A 23142-nucleotide genomic window follows, 5' to 3' on the forward strand; every position below is an offset into this window, starting at 1 on the left:
TTAGGCAGCGCTCAAATTATCATAATATCAACCTGTTGCGTATTACCTGTTATTTAATGCACTGTCAATGTAGTCAAAACTCTGCAGAGACAGAAAAGATGAGGCGTATGGTTCATTCTCCACGAGTTTTGCCATTGTCATACCATGCATACAATATCTACGTATAATCTGCACTGCCTCCTGTCATGGCTGGCGATCGTAATTGCACGACGCGCCATGTTGTTGAGTTTGTTGTATGCGCATTCCGAAGCAAACCCTATTTTGCCCCTTTGGTCCAAACAACACGCGACCCCCAAACATGCCTCGTAGAGTGATCGGCTCATCTATACATTCCATCTGGCAACTTTGTCAGTGTACGAACACCATATGTTGCTGGTCCAACGAGTCTTGTAATTAATTGAGGGTTTCTTTCCATCATCTGGTATGTTTCGATCCAAGGAATTTGTTGTGTGTTACCTCGCTATGCCAGCATCGTCCCGGTATTGGACGAGGGCTGGTCGGGTATCAAAAAATGTAGAAGCAAAGCAATGCTGTCTATATCAATGGCTGTTCTGCCCCTCTCGACGCCCAGGAATCTGTGAGTTGTGCAACACTTATTCAACAGCCCGACAAAAGCGATTCTTTGCAACAGAGTCTTTCGACCACGTCCACTCGTTATTTCGACTTCGATTCAACCAACTCTTCCAGTAAACCTCGGTCGACCAACACTCGTTAGCAAAGATGCGTTCATTCGTTACTCTCCTCGCTTTTGCTGCTGCTGCCACTGCAGCTACTTCCACTCTCGCCGCAAGGGAAGATGCTCAGACCTGTGCTGTAAGTCGATCTTGGGCTATTGACTTGAGTAACACTAACACAAGTAGATGCGCACCCTCCTTACCAGCAGTGCATGCAACACCGGTGATGCTGCCTGTCTCTGCTCTGATGCTGCACGCCAGTCTGTCATGGAAGAGATTAAGTCTGCCTGTGGCGCTGAACAGAGTGACTGTATGCTCAGTTCTCAATCTCAATAACAATGCCATCCGTGCTAACCGTCAATGAAGTAACCAACAGCATGGCCACTGAAGCATGCAGCGCCCAAAAAGTGCGCCGTGCCACCCAGCCCTCTGCCACAGTCGTGCACATGGGTCTCGCAACCCCCTCTGCCTCAGCAGCGGGCCGCGTTAATGGTGCCCAGGAGGAAGCATGCACATGCGCCAACACCAACACCAAATCTAACACCCCTTCTGCGCCTTCTGAAAACAACACCCAGGACCCCAAGGAAGAAGAATCAGAAATGACCGGAACCACATCCCACGGTTCCAACACACCTTCTGGAAATTCTGCTCAAAGCAGTCGTATGAATGCTCCCAGCATGATGGCTACACCCGCCGCTTCCTCTGCTCGCCACGGCGCCATGACTACCCCCTCCGCAGCATCATCTTCTCGCGTCGCTCGCCCAAGTGGTGCGGATGCATACTCTTCCTTCAAGGGTGCTGGAAGCCAAATCATTCCTAGCTTGACTGTTGTTGCTGGTGGTGTCTTGGCTGGTGTTGTTGGCGTTTTCGCTGCTTTGTAAGAAGTTTGATCGGGAGCTTCTGTTGGAAAGGGAAAAACGTTCTGTTTATATCGGTGAGTAGTTTATCTTTAAGTGCAAACTTCTGGGACGGCGTCTTTTGCTATTTTGGATCAAGAGTTCAATTCGTAAGTCAATGTGTAGTATTGACTGTCATGTTTTTTGAAGAACAAGTTATCGTTCGTGTTAGCTTTATGAAGATTTGAATAATATAGTTTCAAGGATAATCATAACCAACTTCGATTAATTAAATTAAGGTATATTCTAGCTTGCTCTTGCTTTAATAAGGTTGGAAGTTGACCGGCCTATTCTTGTACAACCTCCTGCAATTTACCATCTGCCATCAGTGCCACAGCATCTCGCCCGACTTCCATATGCTTCTCCAGAGCACCAACTCTATGAGCAACAATGATGACAGTATGACCTCTGTGCGTAAATTCTCTGTCAACAATATCATGGACCGTGGACTCAGTTTCAATATCAAGAGAGGATGTGACTTCATCCAAGAGTATGACAGGCTTTAGCCCAGCTCTCCGTAAGAACCTGGCTTTGACAAGCGCCCGGCAAAGTGCAAACAATTGACATTGTCCAACGGAGAGCTCCTGGAACAGCGCGAACCTGCGATGTAAAACCGGGTGTTCATCAGAGTCTTCTGAAATTTCAATGGTTGTAGCTCCCTCCACGTCATAGGATGTGTCGCCCTTGAAGAAATGTGACCACAAGCCCGTTTCAGTCAACGCATCGACAAGATCGTCGTCTGTCACTGAACCATCCGCATCTAAGTTGAAGCGCAAGGTCTCGTTAGGTAAGAGTAGAGGGTCCTGAGAGACTGCGATGAAGCACCGTTCCCGTAGTATATTTGGCCCCACTGTTTTGATATCGATGCCATCTACCTCTATTTTGCCGGATTGTAGCTCTAGAAGCCGTAGCAGCGTCAAAAGTAAGGTGCTTTTGCCGCTAATCAATCCAGTGAGCCCACGATCAAAGTCATTTGTACTATATGGCTTGACTTMCCTGCCTGTACGTCCGCAGACGACGAGCCTCTGACCGGCAGGKACATTCAAGGATAGGTTTCGCAGCGCAACAGATCCAGACCTAGATATGCATATGTTAGAGGGCAAACATTGGTATAATTTTGGCGAGATACATACTGATATGATGCAGTGATATTCTTGAACTCGACGTTTCCTCTTGAAGGCCAATCTTCAGGCGGCTCCAAGGTTTCCGTATGCCCACCTTCAAACGGGGTGGTCTCCTCAAGGCTTTTCAAGCGAGAAATAGCACCAAGCGAAGTTTCTAAAGTAGTCCAATTTCCCACAAGCCTCAGCAAGGTTGTATTTGCTACAAGCATAATGTTGAGCGCAATACCCACTTGTGCGCCACTGATCCGGTCCCGATACGTTACTGCGATAGCAACGGCACTAGTTGCAATGGCAGCAGCTAGAAGATCCAACACAATTTTGAGCCATCTCTGTAGACACAGGAGAAGAAATTCGGGACGCTGGGAGTAGTCGACACTTCGGACGTTTGCATCAATCATTGCTTTGGACCAGCCGAATGACCGTATTGTTTCGAGACCCTCGACCTAGAAATGTCAGATTTCGATGATAGTCATTCGAGGTTTATACGTACAGTTTCCAAGAAATTTGAAAATACTCCTGCCCGAGACTCCAGTTCCAGGAAACGAAGCTGCCTAGACGTTCGGAGATAAGCCTTCTGAATCACATAGACCAGAGGTACACAGGCTGGTAAAGACAATGCGAGCCACTTTTCAGCCACGCAAAGAAGAATTATCTGTATGAGAAGTTTGAAGATTTCTGAGAGTGTCAGAAGATTGAGCTAATTGACAAGGAAACCGGAAAACCTACGGGTTACAACAGTTTGAAGAGCTGATGGCAATTTCTTGTCGACAAGCTCCATATCTTGACTGAACCTAGAAGCCATGAGCACTGAACTGAGAAAGGGACAATGGCGCCCACCTGTTTAATATTGAGCCAACATCGGTTTTCGAGAAGTAGGATAATGGTGCACTACAAATCATTAGCCATCTATAAGTCACCTTCATGGAATGCCGAAGCCCACCTAGTCACGATGTATAACAGACGCTCATGTAGCTTCGACCCTGATTGCGGAGCAAGTCGAATCAAAATAGACCTAAGAATGAGCCGTCAATAATAATATGCTAAAAAAGAAAGATATTCCAGAAACGTACCACATCTGAGTGCTAGTTGAGGCCCATGACAAGGTCGATAGGAGAAGAAATCCACAAGCGTAGAACAGATCTCTAGTACCGTCATCGGTCCACAACTGAAGCCAGTATTGGGGAAAGGTGATGAAGAAAGAGTACGATATAGTGCAGCCCAATAATATCAAAAGATTATCAAAGCCAACGTAACTAAAATAGTAACCTACCGTTCATATTAGCCGTAATCTGTCAATATGATGGAAACCCTGAACTTACCATATAAAGTGGGATCTCCAGTCTGTCTCGCGAGATCTAGTTCAGTCTCATCTTTTGCAAGCAATTGATTGTTGAGCTTCTCAAAGTTTGCCGAGAGGATGGTGCTATCCCTGTTACGATAGCTAGAAGGGAGCTTTGTTGAGAATGTATTTTTAGACTGGATATCCTGCCACTTTCCTTGATCTAAGATCTCATGATCCTTGAGAACTACAATATGATCTGCAGCATGGAAGTACTGGTCTGTCTCTGTGATAAGGCTGTGTGCTTGGGCTTGGTAGTGGGCAAGAGCAGCTTACATGAATTCGAGACGAGAATCACGGTGGTCTTCAGATGCCTGATCAGACCCGAGGGACCAAACAGATTGTTGAAGATGGTCTGCTCTGTTCCACCATCCAGTCCACTGAAAGTATCATCTAGCAAAAGTATGTCACATTTTGCAAACAATGCACGTGCAAGAGTCTACAATTGGGTTTTCAGCTCGTTCTGTAAGTAATAATAAATTTGGGAAACGTACAACTCGTTGTCTCTGTCCGCCAGATAGATTGAGCCCCTTACTACCAATTTGTGTCTGGTCACCATACGGTAAGGTTTCAAAGTCATGTGCGAGACAGCACATCTCTATAATCTCGTGATACCATCTTTCGTGATATTGCTCCGTGTCACTATAAATGTCAGTTGTTCCGCAAATTGCCTCTTTGATCGTACCGTTTGGGAGCCACGGTCTCTGAGCACAATATGATATGTTTCGTGTTAATAACGCAATTGAGCCTCGGACGGGGGTGACTTCCCGGAGGATAGCACGCAACAAGGTCGATTTGCCACTGCCAGTTGGGCCTGAGATAATTGCGAATGATCCAGCGGCTATTTCTATGTTTATGTTATGCAAAAAACCTTGCTCACGGCCAATACCTAGGTCATGAATTTGAATGGCAGGGCTTGACTGGTCCCAGAGTACCTCATTCCGAGTGTTTTCTGACAGTATTTGACGAGTCTCCTGCAATGAAGGTTGAAGCAAGAATGTTTGAATCCTCTCAAAACCAGCGAATGCTGCTACCGCTCGTGGTACAATAGTCATAACCATATTTGCGGGATGTGTGACCATGCTCAAGATGGCTATGGTGGTGAAGGCAGTCTCTGTATCCAATTTGCCGCCACGAGCTACCGATATAAGAGCTGATATTACCAGCGTGATAGCTGGAGAGAATATTCCGAGGGCATTGGCTGTATTAAGGTCAACGATTATCATGGTCAGCATTGGGCGTATGTGACATACCTGACATGTTATAGTAGACCATAACCCATCTCAGTCTGGAGGCTGCCCAGAGCTCCTCTTTTCGAAGCTCTTGAATACGGTTCATAAGGTGGTTTTGATATCCAAGCATTTTGACGACCTTCATCGTGCTCAACATAGAGCTTATAGCAGCCATACGACCCTGTGTTGCAATGTTCCAGGCTTTTTGACGAGGCCGAAGATTTTTCGCAACGAATCGACTCATGTATGAACATACTTTGCAAATTAGCATTCGGCCACAACTCAACAATGAGCTTACTCACAATAAATCAGGAAGAGCGGAAGAGGCCAGATCCATCCAACTTGTGTAGCTAGTAGCGTAATCCCGATTATCACTTCGATGACTTGGGCCCAAGTTTCATGGATCATCTCGGCAACATCATCGAGACTATCAGCATCCGTGCTCATAAGTGTGATAGCCTGGCCATTGTCATACGAAACGGCAGGTGAATAGATGGTCTTGTCATGAATTAGCCCGACGAGAGAACTTCTAGTCATAAGCTTCAGTCTATTAAGCCGGTGTTGATATACACCTATTGACAGCTGCAATGAAATGTTAGCCATGGAGGTGAGTCAGAACAGAACCATAATCTGAACTTACAGCTAGACCAACATAGACAGTCACGGCAGACAAGACAAGCCAGAATCCTTGATTATATTCTGTCTCCGTAGGGTATGCCTCAACATATCTGATGCTTTCTCTGATCAAAATGGGTTGTGAATATCGAAAGACAATCAGAAACAATCGAGGCACGATAGCAGCGAGAAAGGGTTGTTTCAGACATTTCATCAACGCCAGGGGTAGACTCATCTTCGTTTCGGGCTTGGCTGTATTTGTGAGAATTCATACTAAAGAACTACCTCGAAATTCTGACTGACCTCGCTTAGACCATGATTCGATTATTGCTTCTCGGGTAAATTCCGGCTTCATAGTGTGACTCAGGTTGGGCAAATCTTGGTTGACGAGGATGCTGGTATACCCTCGAAGAAGGATTGGGTTAATCCATATGAAGAAGACCCTATTTAGTACGCCATGGCGTTCCTCAGGAGATGCTGTAGCTGTAACATCAGAAAAAACTGTACGCCGGTTGGTAGAACACCCGAGGAGTAGAAGCGTTGTGTGTATACAACAACGAAAAAGTATCATGCGTGAGGAATGTGCATGTCTAACGACGCTGGAAGGTGCAGCTAGAATTATGACATCGCACAGTGTAGATGCAAGAAGGTACAACGTAGCGAGATCAGAAACTCTGTCGGACCGTCGTTGCTCCTGGAATAGGAGCAACGACAGACACAACGCAGCAAGTATAGACACAAACAATGAGCCCAAGTACTGGGTCTTCTGCTGCTGGACACCCAAGCCCAGGGGTTCTATCCAACTCAAAGATAATATGATGGCGAGCAGTATTCCAAGAGCCTGCGTTGAGTTCAGTTATTGTATTAAACATAGCAATGAAAGCCTAGGTTAGAGGAATACTGACTGCCTTGAAAGGACCGTGCCAACTTAGGGCATTTTTGATGGCGGATCCATGCAGTTTCCACAGTCTGACTGGAAAAATCAACAGAAATATTGCATCGCAAATAGTCGATACGATGTAGAAAACATGCGCAGGATCCGGGACCGTCGAGTGTGCCATTTCAACATTTGGTCTGGTATCTTGAGAAGCAACGTCAATAGAAGCAACGTCAATCGAAGATAAGGGAAACAGCCCATAAGCACGCTATTTCTGATGTCTCAGAACCCTACCCAGCTAATCTGCGCCGCCTAACCGAACCCTGCACTTGTCTGCTACTGCTCCATTTTCTTTTTTAATGTCGACATTTTAGTGCGAGTTGTTCAATGAAACATTAAAGCACATTAATTTGTATTGCCTGCGTTGCTACCATACACACCGCTAAATGACCGAATTCCTGCTTTATACGAATTATCGTCCACAATGTGATGCCTCAAGGCATGTCCATTCCAGAATTAACAATTATAGGTATCAAAATTTCTCACTCGTCACACATCGAGTCACATTAACCACCATCCACACAGCACATTTGACACCAGTCGACAACAACGTAACAACAATCTGCAACCCGAAAACCAACAAGCTCACCAACATCTTTGCCGGTCCAGGTAAATCCTGACCTTCTCTGCTCGATCCTTGACCAAAATGTCCGTATTTCTCCATGTCAAATTCCTCGACTATTATCTGCTTTGTTTTGCCATCTGGCTTGCCTTGACTTTTCTTGCTACCAAGAAACGAGAACATTCCGCCCTTTTTCTTTTCCGAGGTGCTGTGTTTCTTTTTCTTGCTTCGTTCCTTTGACTCCGATGCGCGCAATTGAGCCATTAGTTTGGCTTCTTCCTCCGCTTCTTCCCGTTCGGCAAACGTGGCAAAGTATCTCCCCGAATACGTGGTGTTCGTTTTCGCGGCTGTAGAAGCGATAGAATTGCGGAACAACCGGCTTTTACGATGCTTTTGCGGTGTTTGTCTTGGAGTTCGTGATGAGTCCAGACCCGACACGTACAATTCCGTGTTGGCAAGGACAGGGTAGGTGCTTTCGTCCGTGACAGCGACGGCAAGAATGGCTACAATAAGAGAGTCGATCGCATAGAGCGATGGAATGATGCTCGTGGTAAGTCCGGCACATATAGAGAGACTCATGGTGTTGAGATCGAAGGAGGCCAGGGGTTCATCAATATCCGCCTGCGGTAATGTTGATGTCCGTGGCGTCGCTTCCATATCTCCTGCCTGGATACTGTTGGGTGACCGCGGGCTTGTGACCATGATGACTGGAGGCTGGTAATGCTCGGACTCCCTCTCCGCAGTGAGGGAAACGGTAATATGTAGGATGCCAGGTTTCGCCGTCTGTACTCGGGGTAGCGGGTTACCATCATCGCCTAGCAAGGCCGGTGAATGTTGCTTAAGAATAGACGGGTGCTGTAATTCGTATCGATGTTGCCGTTCATTCCAAATGAGACGACAAGACTCTTGAGACGCAGCACGGTTGACTGCATTTGTCTCTACTTCCATGGCTTCGGATGGAGCTAAGGCATGATGTCGAGTGAGTTCTGCAGCTTGTTCGACCGCAAGCATCGCCGCGAGTTTGGAAAATATTACCGTCACTAATCCGTCGTTGGGTGGTTGTCGACGAGCTGGGTTTTCAAAGTCGAGAGCCATGACTTGGACACCGCGGTTCCGCTTCAATGGATGATTTCGTAGCAACGAGAACCCATCTGCACCAGTGTGTAAAGTGTAGAATGGCAGTTGAGGATTACCGAAAGTGAAAGTAGTAGTGTCGACTCTGTTACAGTATGGTCAGTGACTGATTATACACTAATTCGTGGATTCGTGAACGCACCTCTCTGCACGTAGGTTAAAGGTTCCCAAAGTCTCTCGTAACTCTTGTCCGTTAGCTGACTCCCATAATGTCACCAAGTCTTCTGCGGTTGAGTAATGCACCCGAGGACTTAGGGCACCAGAAGGAAAGTTGAACACGCTAGCAGGTACCGTCTTGGGCCCAAGAACGGCATCAACTTCAGGAGGAACCTGCGTTTCACGATATGGTCCGCTTGCAAAAATAGTACTTTCTTGAGATGTGTTGTTCGAATCCCTGTTCCGAGGAAAGTAAGCCTGCTTGTTTAATGGCAGGKTAGGGKTGTACTGCGGAAACATCGAGTTGATTGGTTTTCCGGGAGAGACGGGAGTTCTTTGACGTTGCTCCGGATTAAAATGTGTTGCGTCTGACAGGGTCTCTGAGGGCGAAACATTGGACAGAGCTGTCGACTGGGGTTGTATGGTGTCAGTGTTTGTGTCTTCAATGATCTTGATAATGACCGATTCTGTCTGAATGCCGGACTTGATGCTCTCATCCGGTTCAGAAATAACGGGGGATATGTTTCTTGTCTCTTCTCTCCTGGGTATTGTCCTGAACGGGTTCTTCTTGTTCTTCGCCGGAGACGGGAAAAGTTGGAATGAAGCTTTGGCAGCCATGTTGGGTGTGGTGAAAGGTGAGGAAAATATAAATTAAACAAAAGACCAAAAGCAAATGGTATAATCAAGAGACCAGCTCTATCACGTTAGAGACTCAATGGACAATGAAACGAATCACTGACACGACCTGCGTCTATCGGAATATAGTAATGGAATTGCAACGCCTTAGCAAATGCAGAACAGCAACTGTGCGGAAGCAAAAGAAAAGCAATAACACCAAAATTACTGAAAAAGAATATCTGATACTGAGAGCCATCCCTCCTCAAGGGAATTTCTTCGCCTTATGAACTGCGTAGACATGTTCGAATCTCCGCACAGAAAAACGCAGGTGCAGCCATGCTGTCCGACAGACCAATGGCCATCCTGAAGAATTCCAGGTTATCGGCACACTACCAGCGACAGCATGACTAGACTGCTAGAATCTCGCGTTGTGACAGGTGCAAGAAGTGTGAAGAGCACGGAACAGAGTGCATTGGGCCAGTGATGCAGCCATACTAGACGCTCGCTGGGAGCTGATGCTGTTGGTTGGCCGTAGGAAAGATGGCGGGCCTCTGAGGGCGGCGCTTAATTGGCTCAGGTGTTTATCGCGGCCAGCCAATCATAGCGCTGTTTCGGGCTGTTCCTGAATGCCTTGGCAAATTGGCACACCTACCACATTCTAGACGCCTGTTCTTATTTTAGACCGCCAATCATCAGCGAATAGCCTCAAATTGCTTGAATCGCTGCCTCGCTGGTCGACAAGACTTGCTCTCCCCAAGTCTCCCATGATATGGTGTTCTGGCCAATCAGCATGAGTGTTTCGTTCGTTTGTAAAAACATATATGCATTGGACTCCGATCACAGCAGTACATCATATGAAATACTTAGTAATGTAATAAGATTCATCTATGGTACATATCGTAGTCTTATAATACATAGTAAATACATGGTAACGTACTTATGCTTGTTGATCATACATGGACTCTGCCAGCTCCCCCACGGTTCGGATTGCACCTTCCATGTCTCCCTTATTGAAAAGGAACAATCCCTGAAGAGCAGCAGTGCTGACGGCTTTGGTCATGTCCGCTTTATTGCCAGTTTTGTCTTCAATGAGCGAATAGTCGGCAAGGCGGTCTAGAAATCTCTCCTTGTAGACGCCCTTGGTATCGAATTCCCCATAAAATCGATCCCATAGTGCGGCAACTTGATACCGAGTGGCCTCTCCTAATCTGACAGTCATGTCCACGCGGCCGGGCCTAACCAGCGCCTCATCGAGTCGGTCAACATGGTTCGTGGTCAGAAATATGATACGTTCTTCCGCACTTGCAACTCCATCGAGTGCATTCAAAAGGCCAGAAAATGTTACATTGGCGCCTCGATAACCATCTTCATCGCTCTGCACTCGACGGTTGGAAAAGGCAGCGTCAACATCTTCAAGCAGAACCAATGTCCGATTTGGTATGATAGTCAAGAGATGATTGAGCCGATCGTCCGTGAGGCCTCGCTCACTCAGATTCAAAATTGCAATATCATAGTCAAGCTCTCCTGCCAAGGCCTGGATAAACGAACTCTTGCCACTGCCGGGAGGCCCATGAAGGAGGTAGCCTCTGCGGTAAGGGATTCCACGATCATAGTACCAACTGCCACTTTCGAGGAAATCTTTCACATCCTCTACAATCCTTTCTTTTATGCCCTCATCTAACACCACTGACTCCAGTGGTCGCTTGCGTCGAGGATGCCCAAACTGTTGCCATTCCGCACCCCAGCTGTTGTATATCCGTGTTTTCCCCTCATGCGATTTGGCAGCCACGGCGTGTGCTTCAGTAAACATCTCCTCAAATATATGTCGATGCGCATATAATGTCGTAAGCGTGACTGTTTCCCAAGGCCGGCCTGATTGAAGGTCGCGCGACGAGGACTCTCGCACTCGGTTCACAAAGACAAAAGCATTCTTATACCGTAGCACATGTCTTCCCGGACCCGGTATTAATGTGAATTGCGTATGAATAGCACCATTTGCATGCTCGACTTTCTGTGTTTGTATGGAAAGTTGACGCATCGCCGGAGTAAATTTTCGAAGCAAGGTCTCTACTATTCCCAATTTCTCTCCACCTTTCGTTCCCACCGACCGAGCGCTGTTGAGCTGTGATTGTTGATATAGGGTCATCCAATGAAGAAACCATGGGTATGAATCATCTTTGACATTGATTTCGACGTCGACGAGCATACGCCGACGGATGAGAGCGGCGCCATGCTTAAGGCCTCTTTGCGCGAGCGCAGCGGCGGTACCTAGACCAGCTAGACCGAATCCCTATCAGACGATATATATCAGTTTGATAGTCCAGAGATCAATTAATGGAAATACAGATCCGAACTCACCGCAGTGAAGAAGGGGTTGCTTAGCAGTTGAGAGAGAATTCCTCCATCGTTCCCGCCCGGTTGCGCAAGCCCTTGCAAAGCTCCGCTCTTTTGCTGGAGAATTAATTCTGCCGGAGATGATGGCTCCAAAGCTCTGGCTGGCCCTTCCGCGTCCATTCCAGAATCTGGATAATTATAAATTCAAGAGGCATCGGCGAAGTGTCGCAAAGGTGAAAGTATGTTTATGACGGTAGAATAATTTTCCAGGTCTGCGGCCCTTTCCCGGAGCTTGGGGACAGCAAACCAATCATGAGGCTACATCTTATCAGATTAGATCCCACTGCGTGCTTTTAGTTTAAGCCAATTAATCAGATCCAATATTCAGTTGCTTTTCTCCAAACTGATTGCAATCTTACTTGTGTACTGGTTTTCTAGTCTCGAGCTGTCGCGAATCATTGAAAAGCAGAGAAGTATCATTCTATTGGAGAATTCAGTCGTACAACAACCTCAACTCAAGGCCAAACTTCGGTCGGTATAGATACGATACTTGACGGAATCTTCGCGATGGTCTAGTTGTGAGCATCAATGTTCCAGTGGATTACAAATGAGTAGTCCCTAGTGGTACTGGACTAGACACATCTGGATGTTGTAATGGTTTAGCCTGTGTAGATATAAACACATCAGTACCTAAACAGTCTGACTACGAGGTTCTCAACATCGGTCGAAAGCTTGATGCCTGGTACGATATTCAAGAGGAATATGACGAAGTTTGCAGGCTAGATGTAGAGATAGACTTTGTTGCCGGCGAAGAATAAGTGTCTTTGCTTGCTGATCCTTATAGGTAAATTTGTTTCTAACCGGCTTCCCGATTGGGAAAGACGAAACAAACGCACTAAAACCACTTTGCGCCCTGCTGTCTGACAAACACCAAAGACACACAGAGCTAGATTGACAAAGAAAGCTTCTACCGCACATCTTTTCATATTTCGTTCTCTCTCATGGGGCGCCGTGGAAGGCCTGGTAATTACTTCTTGTCAGCAGTTTTTGTCCATTACACATCTTTGTCTACATTTCATACAAAAGCTCTCTTCATCCGACCATCCCCCAAAGACATCTTTTCACTCACCTTCTCAAGACATGATCTGACTCTGGCACCCTCCCTGTATTCTGATCATCTCTGATTATTGCATCCCATTTTCGCCATAGGTCGCTCGACTATCGTCGTTTACCATTTTCGAGACAAGGGTGTCTGATCAACCTGCTAGCTTATTGAACCTTGTGCGTGAAGTAACCCTTCGCCTAAAATGTCTTCGAGACAACGCTATATGAGTTATAGCTCCTCTGCACTGCCGACATTGACCGTGACAAATGGCTACGAAGAGTTGACTTACCAGCCTGCCAACTCTAGACCCCACTCCCAGTGCATCTCAGCCTTAGATTTTGACAGAAATGCGCACTACATGGATGACCGCGTGTCCATTGGCTCATCACTTAGCGACGACATGGCAGATGAAGAAGAGATATTTGTTAACCTCAACACAAGAGCTATGGCTGCAATCCCCAACCGTCTTCAGAAGATTATGTGCGAGATCCAGCAGGAACGGTATGACAGGTTGAAGAAAGAAAACCCCAACCTGCGTATCATGCCAGCTGATTACTGGATCAAACCCGTTGAGCCTGTTCGCAAGAAGCCAGTCCGTTACGATCGAGCGCCAACACCATTGTACCTTGCAATGCCACCTTCAGCCAACAAGCGCAACGCTTTTCAGCAGACGACCAACCACGCAGCTAGAGGGCATCCCACGCTTCAGAGCCTCGGGCCTGGAGATCGCTACAGATGGACCGCACATCCAGAGATTGTCGACTATGCTTCACGTCCAACCACATCCCATGGCAGTGCTCCGACCAGAGAGTTCCGAGTCCTCAATGGTTACCGTCAGCCAGTGCCTCCGGACCTTGTACTGAAACAAAAGTTTAGAAAGCCCCAAAACAGACGACCCTCAGGTATAAGATCTCTTTCTGTGAAGCCTGTCGCCTCCAATCTGCGTGCTCGTCTCAAGCATAGTCTCTCCCGGTTGAACAAGTGGATGAAGAACGAAAACTAGAGGACATGCCCAGAAGCTAAGGATTACGTCTCATCCGGATGCTTTGACAGAGCATAGCGTAATTCGGTGGTCCAGGGTGTGTTATTGAAGCAAGGCATCGCAGAGATTATGCTCAAAATTCATTGAAAGTCTCATGATATTTTGTTCTCGACTGAGCCAGTTTTTCGCATACTTGTTGGCAAAGCCAATTACTGTGCGATATGATGGAGGATAGAGATTGGATTGTGTACATTATGGACAGTACGAATTATTAAATGGCATAAACCCACAAAGATTTCAGATCAGATGTTAGCAATGATGATAATGGTCAAAAAGATGGTGAGGGCTGCTCCTTCCCCTTGAATCGCCGCGGGATGTAGATAAATGGCGCTAGTACACAATCGGCCTAGCTCAATGTTCGGCGGAAGCAAAGCAATCCCACTTTAAGAAAGGGAAATTTGATTTGATAGCTCGAGCCATAATCCAGAGACCTTACTCACTCGACAAGCTCCTGTACTCACTTGGTCTTTTTACCGGAGCCTCCATCAAGCTCTCTTTCTTTACTTCTGTGTTATTTATTTATTGCACACACATAGTGTTTCGTCCGGGGGTTCCAAAAGCCTGCTCACCGTCAACATGCAGGCGCCAGTCGTTGTCATGAGTATGATTTTATCCCCCCGCCTTTTGACCCCTAATGATTCAACAAAACATCAACTGACAATACATACAAGACACCCAGCAGGGTGACCGGCAGGTCGGTCGGCAAGCTCAGCTGTCCAATATTACTGCTGCCAAAACGTACGATGGCTCCTGATCCGTGATCTTTTCTATACGCTTTCTAATCAATTGTTCTCAGTGTCGCCGATATCATTCGATCCTGTCTCGGTCCCAAGGCTATGTTGAAGATGTTGTTAGATCCAATGGGCGGTATTGTGCTTACGAACGACGGACATGCGATCCTTCGAGAAATCGAAGTCGCCCACCCCGCAGCAAAGAGCATGATCGAGCTTAGTCGCACACAGGATGAAGAAGTTGGAGACGGCACCACAACAGTCATCATTTTGGGTATGAAATCTCATATGCGTTCAAGAAACGAGGCAGCTGACAATTGCATAGCTGGTGAAATGCTCGCGCAAGCTCTTCCTCAACTCGAACGAAACATCCACCCCGTCCAGATCATTTCCGCTTTCAAGCGAGCCCTCACCGACGCTCTCCAGATTGTCGAAGATATCTCTATGCCAGTCGACATCGACAACGACAAAGCCATGTACAGCCTTATTCAGTCGTCGATCGGTACGAAATTCGTTTCCAGATGGTCAGAACTCATGTGCAGTCTTGCCCTCAAGGCCGTCCGCACTGTGTCCTTTGAAGTTGGTGGCGGAAAGCGTGAAGTCGACATTAAGCGATACGCTCGTGTGGAGAAGATTCCCGGTGGTGAAATTGAGGACAGTACTGTAATTGATGGAGTGATGGTCAACAAGGACATTACACACCCCAAGATGCGAAGGCGGATCGAGAACCCTAGAATCATTCTTCTCGACTGCCCGCTCGAGTATAAGAAGGGAGAGTCTCAAACAAACATCGAAGTTTCCAAGGAGGATGACTGGAACCGGATTTTGGAGATTGAAGAAGAGCAGGTGAAACATATGTGTGATGCCATTTTGGCCCTGAAGCCCGATGTCGTCATTACCGAGAAGGGTGTCTCTGGTAAGTTCGATTTTGTGGTAGGATAGTGCGATATGCTAGAGCTAACTTTGCATAGACCTCGCCCAACATTTTCTAGTCAAGAATAACGTGACAGCGCTCCGTCGTGTGAGAAAGACCGACAACAACCGTATTGCTCGTGCCACCGGTGCAACGATTGTCAACCGTGTCGATGACCTTCAGGAATCCGATGTCGGAACCCGATGTGGCTTGTTTGAGATTGAGAAGATTGGTGACGAATACTTTACATTCATGCGCAAATGTGAGGACCCCAAGGCTTGCACAATCCTTCTACGAGGACCGTCCAAGGATATCTTAAATGAGATTGAGCGAAACCTCCAGGACGCCATGGCTGTTGCTCGAAATGTCATTTTCCACCCCCGTCTCGCTCCTGGCGGCGGTGCCACTGAGATGGCAGTTTCCGTCAAGCTTCAACAGCTCGCAAAGTCGGTTGAAGGTGTGCAGCAATGGCCATACAAGGCCGTTGCCGATGCAATGGAGGTTATTCCTCGAACTTTGGTTGAAAACGCCGGTGACAGCCCTATCCGAGTGCTTACTCGTTTGCGTGCTAAGCACGTCGAAGGAAACTATACCTGGGGTATCAACGGAGATACCGGTGCCATTGTCGACATGAAGGAGTACGGTGTTTGGGAGCCGGAAGCAGTCAAGCTGCAAAGTATCAAGACTGCTGTTGAGGTATGTATCTTGATTGTCTCATCCTGTCATCAAAAAAATCACTGGCTAACACAGGTTCATAGTCTGCATGCCTACTTCTCCGTGTGGACGACATTTGCAGCGCCAAATCTGCGCAACAGGCTGGTAACGTTGGAGGTGGTGGAGAGGAATAAAGCGTCCAACCCTGGAAATAAAATACAGAAGAATGAAAGAATAGAGCTAATCAGTTATGTTGCATGACCCAAATTATTGAAAAGTTGTACAAATACATATTTTAATTTTGAGGGAGTCAAAAAATTAGTTTCAAAGATGAAGCCACTTGAGCATGAAGAAAACTGTTAATAGTGCATAACTCCCTCAATCGTCATCATGAATTATAACCCCCTGCTCTTCATATACTTGCTGTTCCCCATTATTCTCATTTGCGTGCGTATCATGATCCCGATCCCGTGGAGGCAGAGGCCCAAGTCGAGTCGAAGGAGCCTTTGCCTTCTTCTCCGCATCACCATCTACCTCCATCGCGGTCGAGGATGAAACGCCGTTCTTATTCTTCGCTGCCGCCGCTTTACGTTTCTCGCGCTTCCTTCTGTTCCTATCCGTCTTCTCCTGATCCTTCCTCAGTGTCTCGGCTCTCTTCTTTTCGAATTCCTCGGTTTGTTTTTCACGTTTCGATTCCTCGTCCATCAATCGTAAGCGCTCATATTCGCGCCGGCGACTCGCCTTGTAGACGTGGAATTCGCCTGAGCCCGCACCGGCGGATGAACCTTGCACATTTGCGACAATTTCGGGGGGTGGCGCAAGAGAGTCTAGTGTTCGCGGTTTGGATAAGGGTGCTAGGTGGACCTCTTTGCTGGGGTCTTTGAAAAGGACGTTGATTTGGTTTGCTTGTTCGGAGACTGGTGTGAGTTGGCGGCGCTTCGTTGGCCGTTTGCTTCTGGGGTCTGCGCTGGTGGGAATCGACTCTTTGCCGGGCTCTGACATATTGGCTTCGATATATTGCTGAGTTGGTGGTTCGCGACGATGGGGTATGGTTTGCGACTGCAACACTTTTTGCGGTTCACTTGGGAAGGCCGATGTTGCGACGACGGCTCCTAGTACGTGCTGTATGCTGGTGCTAACGAGTTCGCTATTATGCTCGATTGGATTGAAGTCTGCTTTATGACTGTCCCGCAAGAAAAGTTGCGGCGTTTCGGAGTTGTTGCTTTGAGGCTTCGAGAAATTCAAGGTGAAAGTCCTAACGTACTATCTCGGAGACTGACGTAAATACAGTACATTCGGCGGCGTCAACACTAAGCTTTGTAACACAGCCTAACCAGTTTAAGGTTGGGCCCGCGTAATGGTAACAGTAAGTTAACGATGTCTACTATGTATATCATTGCGCCCGCTCATCTTGTTGACCACCTAATTTCTTACACATGGAGCAATTTCTAGGATGAGATTGAAGATACCTTGTAGAAAATCTTTACATAAAGGCAAACTGCCATGTGAAACTAATGTGCACAAGAGATATTGCATTGCATAGGCAACCGGGTCTTTGGAAGGAGGCGATTTGTGTATTTATCCTTCTTGGTCGGCGATATGTCTGTAGCAGAGCATTGAGCGGTGCACATGAGACGTAACACTGACAAGAAAAAATAGCCATCAAGAGAAGCGGTCTATGCTGTGCACAACGGACAAACAAAGGATTGACCAGAAGCAATTGTGGTGGGCAGATGAACGGACACAACTGGCAGGTGCCCAGGTGGGTGGTGTTCGCCATGTTTGTTTCTTCTGCTCCTGCTCTTCCTTCTCTTCCTCTTATTTCACAACACCTTCTTCTTCTCTAAAACATCTTCTCTCTCTCTCACACATTCGATCTGACCATCTCTAAGATTATTTCCTTCATCAATAACTAGCAACTTTCTATCATTACTCCCCACTAAAAGTCGCTTCCCTATTACTTTTGCGTCTCTCGCGTGGCTTCGCGTCATGGGGAGCTACCGCATCGGTACGTTCTGACATTATTGAGACATCGTCTGCCTCCGAGATGCTCCTCTGACTCCTTTCCACTCTGTCCATCGAATATGAGGATGATATTTATCAACAGATCCCTCTCTTCATTTCCACCACAATCTAACTCTCCACAGCGCTTCCGCCCATTATTCTCCCATTTCCCTCTCATCCCACATCCCATACAAACATCTGCCCACCCCCTCAATCCCATATTAGAATATACCTCTGTTTTCCGCCTCTTTGCGGTTTATATGTACGAGCACAACATGTGGCTACTGGCCCAACCTTGGTTTCATCGGTGTGAGGGTTTATGTCCAAACGAGATCCCTAGAGAAAGTTGCTTTCACGTGTTCGCACATACTTTTACAATATTTCACATTGACTTCATTTACAAATGATTGGCTAATTATTCCACAGAAGAGTCCCCCAACAAGCGGGCCGGTTGTAAGGTCAAAGCCTGCAAAGACCACAACATCAAAATCCAAAAAGGCGAACTTCGTCTGGGAACATGGGTTGATACCGAACGCTACCAGAGCTGGAGTTACCGTCATTGGTCTGTTTCTGTTATGCCAAACGCCGTCTCTTAGAATAACATCTTCTGATGCCGTCCAATAGGGGGTGTGTTACTATCAAGGTCCTTGCAAATATTCTGGAAGCTATCGAAGAGGATGGCGAACCAAATTACGAGATGCTAGATGGCTTTGATGAGCTTTCTGCCGAGAATCAGGCCAAAGTCAAGGAGGCTATCTTAAAGGGGGAACTCGATGAAGCTGACATAACCGACGTAAGTGACCTCACTTCTTGGAGCTGTGTATGATGTATCGCTGACGATATTTCGATCCAGCACTCACTGCTTAATGGAGGAGCTAGCGAGGTTAGTCGCATGCTACCCATGATAATGAGAATCAGAGTCTAACTTGTATTTGCAGGATGTGCAAAATGAAGCTAATGGCTCGCCCGAGCAGGCCAAGGCTGATACCAAAGCCAAAGCCAAGAAACGTTCTCGTGCAGAGAGCGATGCAGAAGAGGAGGCGCCAAGCAAGCAGACGAAGAAGGCTAAAGGCGCCGTCAAAGAAGAGCCTACCGACGGGAAACCAACAAAGCGTAGCAGAGCACGCAAGGCCGTCAAAGAAGAGTCTCCCGAAGAAGAGGCAATACCCACCAAGTCAGCCAAGAAGGCCAAAGGTAGAACCACTGTCAAGGAAGAGAATCCTGAGGAGAAGCCAGTGAAGCGCAGCAGGGCCCGCAAGGTCGACGAAGAAGAGACTGCCAAGCCAGGGAAAACGGCGACGAAGTCTAAGAAGAAGGCAGCTGCTGCGAAGGATGAGAGCGATGAAGAAGAAGCGGACGTCGGAGAAGAAGAACAGACAGGGGAAGTCCATCTACCAGCAAAAAAAGCTCGTAGTAAGGCGGCCGCTGCCACCAGCGAGAAGCCCAAGCGCGGACGCAAGAAGAAGGTCACCGATGATGAGGAATGAGCCGAACATACTGCACTTTCGACATATGCCCTCTGATTGCGTCTTCAGGATGGCAACTGAAGCGATATCGCCTTCGCTTATCCATCTCTTCCGATCCTACCTAATTTCCTTTCTCATCCTTTCAAGGAATGTATTACTTTTACTACGCGAAGTTCACAGTCTGTGTTGCTAGATTCATATTTCACCAGACGTCAAAGTGTGTTCATAGGAGGCAGTAATGAACAATTCATTCAAACCTGTTGTTTGAGGCATCACTAGATCAGGAAGCATGTAGGCCCACCCACAATCGTTGAGGCTATCCACAAAACCTCTTCGAACAAATGAATAGTTCAATAAATAAAGTTGTGGAATATCTTTGCGCTATTTGTAATCAAGTGTCTCGAGTTCCTCAAATCGTTAAAGTAAAATGGACCAACCTCGGCCAGATTTGAAGAAGTTAGAAGTACATTGCTATAGTCTCAAGTTTGGTATCGGCCAAAATGGTGCATCATGAACATCAGGCTAGCAGAACCACGCATGAAAATCCGTCTATATAAGACAATTAAAAAGCCTTTTTCTCAGATTCAATAATTCATCTTTTCAACAGAGTTTACATACTTACTTGTCTATCTGGCTCAACTACCATACAACTTGATAAAATGTCTAAAACCATCGCACTCATCAGCGGCGCCAACCAAGGCATAGGTCTCGCAACAGCAACCCGTCTGGCACGCGAACACGGCTACCAAGTCATCATCGGCTCTCGCAATGCCGACAATGGGCTCAAAGCAGCCAAGGAGCTTCAATCCGAAGGTCTATCTGTCGATAGCGTGCAATTGGACATCACATCCGACGACTCGATCGCCAACGCAGCGAGATACATCGATGAGAAATACGGCAAGCTAGATGTCCTCATCAACAACGCTGGGATTCTGCTAGATATCGGCGCTCGCGGCGAAGTCACCTCGAAAATGTCGTTGCGTCAACTCTGGGATCTTACTTTGTCCACGAATGTCACTGGCACAGCTTGCCTGACGGAGGCCATGATCCCCTTGCTACGCAAATCGAGTCAGCGCCCACGCGTGATCTTTGTGTCGAGTCGGATGGCTTCCTTGGCCGAGAGTCTGAATCCCAAGACGTTATACTATAAGATCGACTACAAGATGTACGACTCTAGCAAGGTTGCGGTGAACATGCTGGTCTCGAACTATGCGCGTATATTGGGCGAGGAGATGAAGGCGCGCGTCAACGCTGTTTGTCCTGGTCTTGTCCAAACGCAGTTGACCAACTACAACGCTTATGGCGGCAAACCGGAAGATGGCGCTCAAAGGATTTTGGAGCTCGCGACTGTTGGTGACGATGATGAGACGACTGGGACATTTTCGGATAGTAATGGTCCCATACCTTGGTAAATTGTTTCTGTACAACTTTCAGATGTTCATATCAATGTTCAAACCAAGCATGTCAATTTCGAGTCATGTACACAGCAAGATTCAATAGAACACCCAAATTGTCAATCCCCGCGTTCCATGCTTCCAACTGTGTAGCTTTTGTGGCTCTGTCTGCAGGCGACCCTTTATATGCATTCGCCAAATCACCAAAAGTCTGTATGGAAGCGGTACTTTGAGAATCCCTGGCTTTGTAATATTCTCTTCTCCAGTCTTCTTCGGTTTGCGCTTCCCATTCAGTCTTGGTGCAGGGTAAAGGCATGCCTTCGGTTGAATCGGCGACTCTGCAGGGTACTCCGGGCACTCCGCTGCGAATTTGATATACCACACTTAGAGAGAACCAGACCCAAGCTACTCTGTAATTCATCTGCATTAAAGGACTGCATGCCAAAAAAAAATTTGTAGGACAAGTACCTTTTTATTGACTCGTCAAATACCCAGTCCTTCCACTGTCGGTGAGGGTCATTGACTTCAGGGTCAGCATGATGGCCAATTTGCTGTAGTGTGTAGTCACATATCATCTGTCATGATTAGTTGACGTCAAATGCGATGATGAATTGATGAAATACGAACCTCATGAGCCCGTACCAGCTCGAAATCATGCGCCGAATGCTGCGGCCCTATGTCAATCGCACGCATGATCAAATACAATAGCGATGCTTGCAATGCACTGAATAGCTCAAATTTGTTCATTGAACCGAGCTGTCACACTTAATATCAGTASGAGCCACTTTGACTTGATAGAGTTCAATATCGGTACCTTGCTCAATATGTCTCTAATCTCAGCCACTATAGTTGTCCAAAGAAAGGGTCTCGTATCGTTCGTTCGAGAAACAAACAGTTGTGCAATGCCCATGCAGTTGGTCAATGCTTGCGGAAATGTATTGCATCCCTCATACAGATAGCAATGAGGATGTACAAAAGGCGGAAAGGTTTCGCGGCGAGTCATCATCAGAGGGTATGCACGGATCATATCGATCAGCATGCTCGTAAACAATTGTTGCGCTGGTGTCACAATCTGTTTTTTACTGAAATGAATTGTCGTCGGTGTGACCTCTGTGCCGGATGTGGACGAGTATGTCGGTGGATGGACCGGAATATAGTTCAGGCCTTTTCCGATGCTGATGCTTGAACTGAGATCAAAGCTATCGGGTTGTGAGACGGACATGATATTATCCATTTCCGATGACAGAGTTGCTGGCATTGATGTACCGCCGATGGTGCTCAAATCTTTATGTATTCTGAAGCCGTCCAACTCGTAGTCCGTTGCAAGAGTTGGAAGAAAGTTCTCAACATAATCACCAAGCACATGTCTGGAACGATCGAATCCAGCCAATTCCCCATCGAGTACCTCAAGCACGTTCGATATAGGGGCCGACTCCAAGAAGTCATTGTTGCTGTTGCTCCCATGATTGCTAACTGCTATAGGAGCATCACTCGCAGTAAGCTCTTTCCGAGGTTGCTCATAGACACAGTCTATTTCCTTGCGAGTGCACTGATTGCATGGCGCCCGAAAGTTGCATTTGATCTTGGCCTGGTTGCAAGCCCTACAAGACCGAGGCCGCGTCCGGATTCGGCTTTGGTTCCTGCGGCAATACGCTTCATGTCGCCGATGTTGTCTCGCTGTCGAAATTAGACACTTCACATTGTCCGCGATGTTATCGACCCACCTTGAGTAAATGGCTTGCCGCATAGAAAGCATAAGTGGACCGGGATTGCGTACTGTGAATCCATCGGCGTCCAGCGCGGTGGATAACTGTCTCTCTAATGTGTTCTAAAGCGGTTCAGCATCAACTGGTGATTTAGAATGTCGCAAGCATTCTCAAGGAAGAGACTTTGCTATCGGCCAACTTGGCCGACGCGATATCCGGGCCATGGATTAATAATCTGATCAATACCGTCAACTAAGTTATCTCCACATCCTGTACATTCAGACTTGAGGGACTCTGCAAGGTAACTGAGCGATTCCTTCATAAATTCAGCTTAAAAAAGAAACGTTGAAATATTGAAACTGGAGAAAAAAGCGCGACCATGATTGGCTGTAAGAGCGTTAACGCCCTCTTAGCTGTCAACGATGCGCTGGTCGCGGTTGCCGGGCCAACTCCAACGGCGATCGCTGCTTTGGGAACTGAAAAAACATCAAAGACAACGTCTTCAC

At 47.1% G+C, this 23142-nt stretch overlaps 10 protein-coding genes across 10 annotated transcripts; 5 read left to right on the forward strand and 5 right to left on the reverse strand.

Annotated features, from left to right (window-relative positions):
- Positions 1 to 720: 720 nt before the first annotated feature.
- On the forward strand, positions 721 to 1555 carry BHQ10_000498 (uncharacterized protein; the record flags this gene model as incomplete). Its single annotated transcript, XM_040877404.1, has 3 exons — positions 721 to 813; positions 861 to 984; positions 1041 to 1555. 3 exons carry the CDS (start codon positions 721 to 723, stop codon positions 1553 to 1555), a joined length of 732 nt encoding a protein of 243 aa, XP_040729003.1.
- Positions 1556 to 1857: 302 nt separating this feature from the next.
- On the reverse strand, positions 1858 to 5802 carry BHQ10_000499 (uncharacterized protein; the record flags this gene model as incomplete). Its single annotated transcript, XM_040877415.1, has 13 exons — positions 1858 to 2647; positions 2704 to 3137; positions 3185 to 3369; positions 3421 to 3479; positions 3532 to 3582; positions 3635 to 3706; positions 3765 to 3960; positions 4014 to 4220; positions 4310 to 4472; positions 4528 to 4874; positions 4923 to 5234; positions 5287 to 5520; positions 5568 to 5802. 13 exons carry the CDS (start codon positions 5800 to 5802, stop codon positions 1858 to 1860), a joined length of 3285 nt encoding a protein of 1094 aa, XP_040729004.1.
- A 1487-nt stretch (positions 5803 to 7289) lies between these two features.
- On the reverse strand, positions 7290 to 9287 carry BHQ10_000500 (uncharacterized protein; the record flags this gene model as incomplete). The annotated part of the gene is made up of 2 exons (XM_040877428.1): positions 7290 to 8598; positions 8656 to 9287. The coding sequence occupies 2 exons, from the start codon at positions 9285 to 9287 to the stop codon at positions 7290 to 7292; spliced, it is 1941 nt and encodes a 646-aa protein (XP_040729005.1).
- Positions 9288 to 10224: 937 nt separating this feature from the next.
- On the reverse strand, positions 10225 to 11801 carry BHQ10_000501 (uncharacterized protein; the record flags this gene model as incomplete). Its single annotated transcript, XM_040877439.1, has 2 exons — positions 10225 to 11577; positions 11646 to 11801. The coding sequence occupies 2 exons, from the start codon at positions 11799 to 11801 to the stop codon at positions 10225 to 10227; spliced, it is 1509 nt and encodes a 502-aa protein (XP_040729006.1).
- Positions 11802 to 12928: 1127 nt separating this feature from the next.
- BHQ10_000502 (uncharacterized protein) lies at positions 12929 to 13729 on the forward strand (the record flags this gene model as incomplete). The annotated part of the gene is made up of 1 exon (XM_040877450.1): positions 12929 to 13729. The coding sequence occupies one exon, from the start codon at positions 12929 to 12931 to the stop codon at positions 13727 to 13729; it is 801 nt and encodes a 266-aa protein (XP_040729007.1).
- Positions 13730 to 14344: 615 nt separating this feature from the next.
- Positions 14345 to 16260, forward strand: BHQ10_000503 (uncharacterized protein; the record flags this gene model as incomplete). The annotated part of the gene is made up of 6 exons (XM_040877461.1): positions 14345 to 14369; positions 14440 to 14506; positions 14565 to 14773; positions 14825 to 15415; positions 15471 to 16108; positions 16171 to 16260. The coding sequence occupies 6 exons, from the start codon at positions 14345 to 14347 to the stop codon at positions 16258 to 16260; spliced, it is 1620 nt and encodes a 539-aa protein (XP_040729008.1).
- Positions 16261 to 16444: 184 nt separating this feature from the next.
- BHQ10_000504 (uncharacterized protein) lies at positions 16445 to 17068 on the reverse strand (the record flags this gene model as incomplete). Its single annotated transcript, XM_040877472.1, has 1 exon — positions 16445 to 17068. The coding sequence occupies one exon, from the start codon at positions 17066 to 17068 to the stop codon at positions 16445 to 16447; it is 624 nt and encodes a 207-aa protein (XP_040729009.1).
- A 987-nt stretch (positions 17069 to 18055) lies between these two features.
- On the forward strand, positions 18056 to 19557 carry BHQ10_000505 (uncharacterized protein; the record flags this gene model as incomplete). Its single annotated transcript, XM_040877483.1, has 5 exons — positions 18056 to 18074; positions 18497 to 18632; positions 18695 to 18863; positions 18924 to 18953; positions 19009 to 19557. The coding sequence occupies 5 exons, from the start codon at positions 18056 to 18058 to the stop codon at positions 19555 to 19557; spliced, it is 903 nt and encodes a 300-aa protein (XP_040729010.1).
- Positions 19558 to 20195: 638 nt separating this feature from the next.
- On the forward strand, positions 20196 to 20948 carry BHQ10_000506 (uncharacterized protein; the record flags this gene model as incomplete). Its single annotated transcript, XM_040877494.1, has 1 exon — positions 20196 to 20948. The coding sequence occupies one exon, from the start codon at positions 20196 to 20198 to the stop codon at positions 20946 to 20948; it is 753 nt and encodes a 250-aa protein (XP_040729011.1).
- A 52-nt stretch (positions 20949 to 21000) lies between these two features.
- BHQ10_000507 (uncharacterized protein) lies at positions 21001 to 22589 on the reverse strand (the record flags this gene model as incomplete). The annotated part of the gene is made up of 5 exons (XM_040877505.1): positions 21001 to 21340; positions 21399 to 21505; positions 21558 to 21686; positions 21745 to 22479; positions 22536 to 22589. The coding sequence occupies 5 exons, from the start codon at positions 22587 to 22589 to the stop codon at positions 21001 to 21003; spliced, it is 1365 nt and encodes a 454-aa protein (XP_040729012.1).
- Positions 22590 to 23142: the final 553 nt, after the last annotated feature.

The sequence above is a fragment of the Talaromyces amestolkiae genome (genome assembly GCF_001896365.1).
Source record: "Talaromyces amestolkiae strain CIB chromosome Unknown scaffold1.1, whole genome shotgun sequence".
Taxonomy (NCBI): domain Eukaryota; kingdom Fungi; phylum Ascomycota; class Eurotiomycetes; order Eurotiales; family Trichocomaceae; genus Talaromyces; species Talaromyces amestolkiae.